The sequence below is a fragment of the Solea solea genome, chromosome 1 (genome assembly GCF_958295425.1).
Source record: "Solea solea chromosome 1, fSolSol10.1, whole genome shotgun sequence".
NCBI lineage: Eukaryota > Metazoa > Chordata > Actinopteri > Pleuronectiformes > Soleidae > Solea > Solea solea.
The window spans coordinates 19,568,756-19,574,797 of record NC_081134.1 but is presented as its reverse complement, the minus strand read 5'-3'; the positions used below and the strand labels follow the sequence as shown (position 1 = coordinate 19,574,797).

General features: G+C 38.4%; 1 protein-coding gene across 5 annotated transcripts in view; it reads right to left on the bottom strand.

Annotated features, from left to right (window-relative positions):
* The window catches only part of LOC131443958 (microtubule-associated protein 4-like), a 65,582-nt gene that overhangs the window by 12,567 nt on the left and 46,973 nt on the right, over window positions 1-6,042 (bottom strand). For all 5 annotated transcript variants that reach the window (XM_058614094.1, XM_058614165.1, XM_058614240.1 and 2 more), the window contains one exon: window positions 1,064-1,132. In XM_058614094.1, the coding sequence (XP_058470077.1) occupies window positions 1,064-1,132 (69 nt within the window). The remainder of the gene's footprint in view (window positions 1-1,063; window positions 1,133-6,042) is intronic.

The following is a 6,042-nucleotide window of genomic DNA, read 5'->3' as shown; positions in this document are numbered from 1 at the left end:
CCCCCCCCCCCCCCCCCACGATCTCCAGTGGTATTGCTGCATTTCGTCCCATCATCAGGATCTCCCCTGCGAGCCGCACAATGAGGGATGACGAAATTAACGCAAAAGTAGAGTACAAATGAGTTTTTACAGAGAAATAAGAAAAAAATTCATTAGTATTGTCATGTTATTGATATTGAGTTTCTTACTGTCAAAAATCATCTATCTATCTATGAATCTATCTACGTATCTCTCTCTCTCTCTCTCTCTCTCAGTAGTTTGGGGACAGACAAAGAGAGACTACAACTCTGCCTCCTCTGACACCTTATTAGCGGTGCTTTTTTTCCCCCCTTTTCTGTGTTCCTGTTTTCTTCATAATGCCAATAAACCTGCGACTGACGACGAGTCGACTGTCTTCCGAGTCTTGAAGGTGTTTGTCTGTGGCTGTCAAGCTTTAAACAGCACATGTACAGAGGACCTCACATTTCTCACGAGGGTTTAGTAACCCCAAAAATTGCAATAAATAAGTCAGAGGGTGAGGGTGACCTTCTGTTTGCTGTTTGACTCATAACATAATCACCACGGAAATGCACATTTCTATCAGCTGTCAAGCTGCCAACAATGATCAGTACATGATTTCTGTCTTCTTCGTCAGTTTTTGGTATCATTTTCACCTAAAGAGTGACGGGACGTTAGTGAGGGGAAGTTGTCATCGAGTGTATGCTGTTCCATTTCTGCAGACTCAAGATCTGACACCTCATTAGCAGGTTTTTCCCTTTTGTTTATAACATCAATAAACCCGCGGCTGACGCCAAGTCAACTGTCTTCAGAGTCTCGATGTTAGGAAGGTGTTTATGTGGCTGTCACGCTTTAAACAGCACATGTAGAGAGGACATCACGTGTTATCAGCCGTCAAAGAAACCATAGTTTGGCAGCAATAATCAATACAGGATTTGGCAGCGTCGAGTGACGCCATATGTTTTGTAATGTGGAGTTGACGGAGGGAACAGCGTGGCCGTGGATGTAGAACGTGTAGGTGTGGGTGAATGTGGGTGAGGGTGGGTGTAGGTGGCGGGGGACTCACTTTGGCCTTGGCGGCAGTGGCAGTGGCGCTGCTGGGGTCTGATGTCTTGTTGTTCTGGGTGGAGGAAACCTGGGGAGATAACCAACCACCCCCCTGGTCAATACAACCTCTGACAAACCACATACCACAACACAGTGGGGTGGAGTGGTGAGGATGGTTGAAATGGGGTAAAAACACTATATGAAAGCATTAGATATGACTGTGTGGAGCAAAATAAAGCAGCAAAGTGAAGCTGCCAAATGTGTAGGTGTGTGGTGAATTCGTAGTTGTAGCACCTAAATAGGATTTAGTTATGAACCAATGAAACAGGAGGAAATAAAACGTCAGTGATATACATTATGAAATGGACAATGGCAACCGTTCAGATGGCAGTAAAAACGCAGCAGATGAACAGCGTGACTGTACTGTACTTCTTCTAGGAGCCAAGCAAATGCCAGCAGCAACTGCACAACAAGGACACAACATAACACATAAAAAGTGACACATTTACATAAATGTTGACTGTTTTTTCTAAATACTGAGGATGGAAAATTAGTTGTTCGATGAACACGGAGCCTGCTGTAAAAGGAGAAAGTTAATCATAATGTCACTTATTATGATGCAGGGCAGTGTCAGAATGTGTTTGTGTGCTGGAAGAAAAAAAAAAAGAATCACAGTTAAATGCTGACCACCAGTGACCGCTCTGGTCGAGTCGTGTACGAGAACATTTTGGTGACACAGGAGCAGCAGCGGCGGCGGCAGCATGAGCCTCCAGACTCTTTAATTGGCCGTGCGATTGTGTCTAAATGATACTGGGAGCGAGGAAGCGAGGAGTCACTGTGAATATGAAACAGGGTGTCACTGAAAAGGAGCGCTCATTCTGCGTGACAGGATGGAAAAACAAAAAGAGGGTAAATGTGAGGTGTCAGGGGCACATGGAGCTGAAAAGCCAAGGAGGAGACTGACATGAAAGCAGGTTCAGACAAACAGGCAGTTCATATGAAAGAGAGGATGAAGCTGTGAAAACATGCAAACACACGGAGAAAGGAAATGTATCACCTACTCTTCTTCTTTTACAGTGCATCTCAATGCTGCACATGAAGCTAAAATAAAGGCTGACAACCACCTGAGTGAGAGTATACTGATACTTTTCAAGCACAAAATATGTCATTATTGTTCTTTATTTTAACACTAAATCTTACAAAACCAAAGAAAATAGAACAAATTAGAGTTTTTGTAACACACACTGTTAGAACAATATCCTAGAAATATGTTGATTAGACTGTTAATGAATAAATATAACTAGCCATAATAAGACAAGGTTATGTCATATTGTGTATGTGTAAATATATATATATATATATATATCTACAGTATATAAATATATGTATATATATATATATATATACATATATATATACATATACACATATATATAATGTCTGTGTACTTGATTGATCAATTATTCATTTCTTTTTAAATAATGAACACATTTTCAGAAATTCTAAAATGTGAATATTTCCTGGTTTCTTTGCTCCAAATAACAACAAAAAAATCAGTAAAACTGAATAATTTTATTTTATTCAGTTTGTGGAAAAACAAGACATTTGAGAGTCCTCATTTCCAGGTTTGAGAAACACAATATCTGACATTTTCTGGCCCAAACGATGAACTATTTAATTTAAGTGGCTAAAATCAATTTTGTCGATGTGTACCTGCTGGCAGCCATGTTTTCTGATCCAAGTGCAGTCAATACTCCATAGAATCGCACTTAAGAAAACAAAAAAAAGAACTAAACTATCCCTTTAAACTAAATCTTAAATGACCTGCGAAGCCAGCACTTTTTGCAGTCGTAATAAAAGTCCTTTTTAATGCTGAGTCACAGGCAGGTGGTGACAGACAGACAGACAGACAGACATGGACTGACGTGTCGTATGAAAATGTCAGGTATGAAGTGATGAACAGGTTATGTTTGTGATTCACAGTGACAACACCGACACTTCCCCGAGGGACAAGTGAGGAGACACAGACAGCCCAGCATGGTCTTTCTGAGCAGAGCTGTACCATTGTATTACAACAGGGGGGAGTGTGCACAGAAACATATGGGATCTTCCATTTTACAGTTCTAGAAACAGGGGAGGCTCATTTCATGCCCAGTTATTTGTACTTTATGTACAAAAAAGTACTTTATGTACAAATAACCGCGCCTATTATCACATAAATAGCAATAGAAACACTTCTTCATTGTTTCCCAACTTTGTTTGTGTGACTACAAGGACTTTGAGGTTCTTTAAGACACATAGCAGCAACATGATTAAGCAACACTGTGAGCTGAATCAGTATGTTTACATAAATAGAGCTCTATCTTAAAATAGGGTGCAACAGTAAAGAAAAGGTTTTGTATACAATATGTCTTAGTCTCAGAGTGTGATTTTGCATGGTCTGCAAAATCAGAATGTGTGTGTGTGTGTGTTAAAACCCAAACATATTCCTAAAGTGAGCATCTTTGTTTACAGAGTACACCCTCTCTATTTCCTGTCCACCCAAGTCTCATTCTTTATTACATGTTTGTGCCGTTTTGCACACATGCACACACGCGCGCACACACAGACGAGCGTAGGTGACAGTATTGCAGACTGTGACGCAGCATGTGCTCAGGACACAGACGAGGACATTAAAGCTTAGAGGATGTGAAATTTACTTGTGCATTAGTCAGAGCAAGAAAAACAACAACAAAACCTGTGATGATGACGATGATGAGGAGAGGGTGGAAGATCATGACTATTGATTTTCCTACTAATCGGGGTACATTTGAGTGGGCGGATGAAGTCTTCTGATTTTTCAGCTTCTTAAAAGTGAAGAAGCTGAACTTTTCTGGTTTCTTTGGTCCATATAACAACAAAATCATTTAAACTGAATCATTTTGGTTTGAGAACATCGTCATTTCCACGTTTGAGAAACTCTGATTAACATTTCCTGACATTTTATGGACCAATTAACTAATCGATTATTAAATGAAACAATCATTAGTTGCAGCCTTATGTGTTTCAGATGGTACGAACATGACAGAAACGGACAAAAAAGGTAAAGTTGACTGATTCAATAAACAATAAATCAGTTTGAGGTTTGTTTACAAAACTAAAAGACAAGTTTTGTGATTTTTCAGCTTATTAAATGTGAATATTTTCAAATTTCTTTTCTCTATTTGACAAATAAATCATTAAAACTGAATAATTGCCAAGTTTGAGAAACACTGATCAACATTTTATTACATTTTATGGACCAAACAATAATCCATAAATGAATTGATTGAAAATAAACGTTAGTCGCAGCCCTAAATGAAAGAGTTTTGAATCAAAAGATCTAATAACGATGAGATTGTTACATATTTTGTTGAGCAGTGTACTAACATAAGCCAGAACACTAAAATCCAAATAAATCCGTGTTTTTATTCAAGGTAACAGACGGTTTTATTTTGATGGCATTTTAATAACATCATCCGTTTTACCAGCAAACCTCTTATGAAACAACATTTTCATTTTATTGTGTATCACTGCTGTTTGCTGCACGTTCAGCATCGTGCCATCATTAAAGCATGACCGGACTCTTACAATCCTCTATATTCAGACCTTTCCCCCCAACCTTTTATTAACTTTCCTGCAGTCGGTCCAAACACCAGCTGTCAGGATGTGAAAGCACATCAGCCCCAGTCTGAGCCGCTCTCCACCGGCTCCCCTGTTCGTTTTAGAATTCAATTTAAGACCTCGGAGATTGCTTTCAGGGCTCTAAATGGTCCTCTCTTATATCACAGACCTTATTCACTGTCTCTCACCTCCCGGATCTATATCTGATGACAAATCTTGCTTTTGTGCCCCACACTCACACCAAAAACTAAAAAAGTAATGTTTTGCAGTTGCCACTCGTTGTAAAATTGTTGTTTTGACCAATTTCCAGACCGTGAACTAGCCTAATCTAGATTATTTGGTTTATTCTTTAGTCCATAATACAAGGTATTATAAGTTATTGTGTTTTGTATTTATACTATACACTTTAGAAATAAACTATAAATGGATTTATAACAGTTGATGTCCATCAAGTGTCTGGTTTATGCAGCACAATGCATTATTTAAAACTGAAGTCAGTAGGTTCACTTACTGCCTTAAAAAAGAGAAAAAATACAACTTCAAGTTTAGCTTTAAACTTCTAAAAATGATTTATTGGATCATTGTTATTATTATTATTATTTAAACTTTATACATTAAAACAACTAACTATGCTGTCTCTCATTGATGACATCCTCTGTTAAGTGACAATAATCACGCTCAATCGTTCCAATCCATGGATGCACAGTATGATAAGAACTAGACACAGCTCCGGCCCCTCTGCCTTGAATAATGCAACAATGCAACAAAAAATAATGCAACATTATTGCATTTTTGATAATGCAACAAAAAATACTCATGCGGCCCCAAAAAGCAATTTCCCCATAGACCACAATAGTAATAGAGACACCTGTAAAACTGTCCACTTCCAGACTGCGACAGTTGACTAATTTAACCACAATTTATTCATCTTAAAAAGACAAAAGGCCCCTTATGCTGCTTCATTAAAAGGCTATTTATTTCCTGTGCTTTAAGATAAATAATGTGTCTCAGTGCTGCTCTTTGCTGGACAACACTGTAATGTATTTTTTGTCCAAAAGTTTTTTTTTACTAAAACTGGACTTAAAAAAAAACTTTTTGAGTTTTTGTCGACTAAAACTAGACTAAAACTATCACATATAGAAATTACTAAAATGTGACTGAAACTAATAAGCATTTTATTCCAAAAGACTAAAACTAAGACTAAATCTAGAATGGCAAAACAACACTGCACCGGACACGGATACAAACTCGATGCACAGGCCGAGCGGCGCTATAGACACCCATAAATTGAGTCTGTCGTTTCAGTTGACATGATGACATGACAGCTAGCGACCAGACTTCGCTCATAATGGAGGG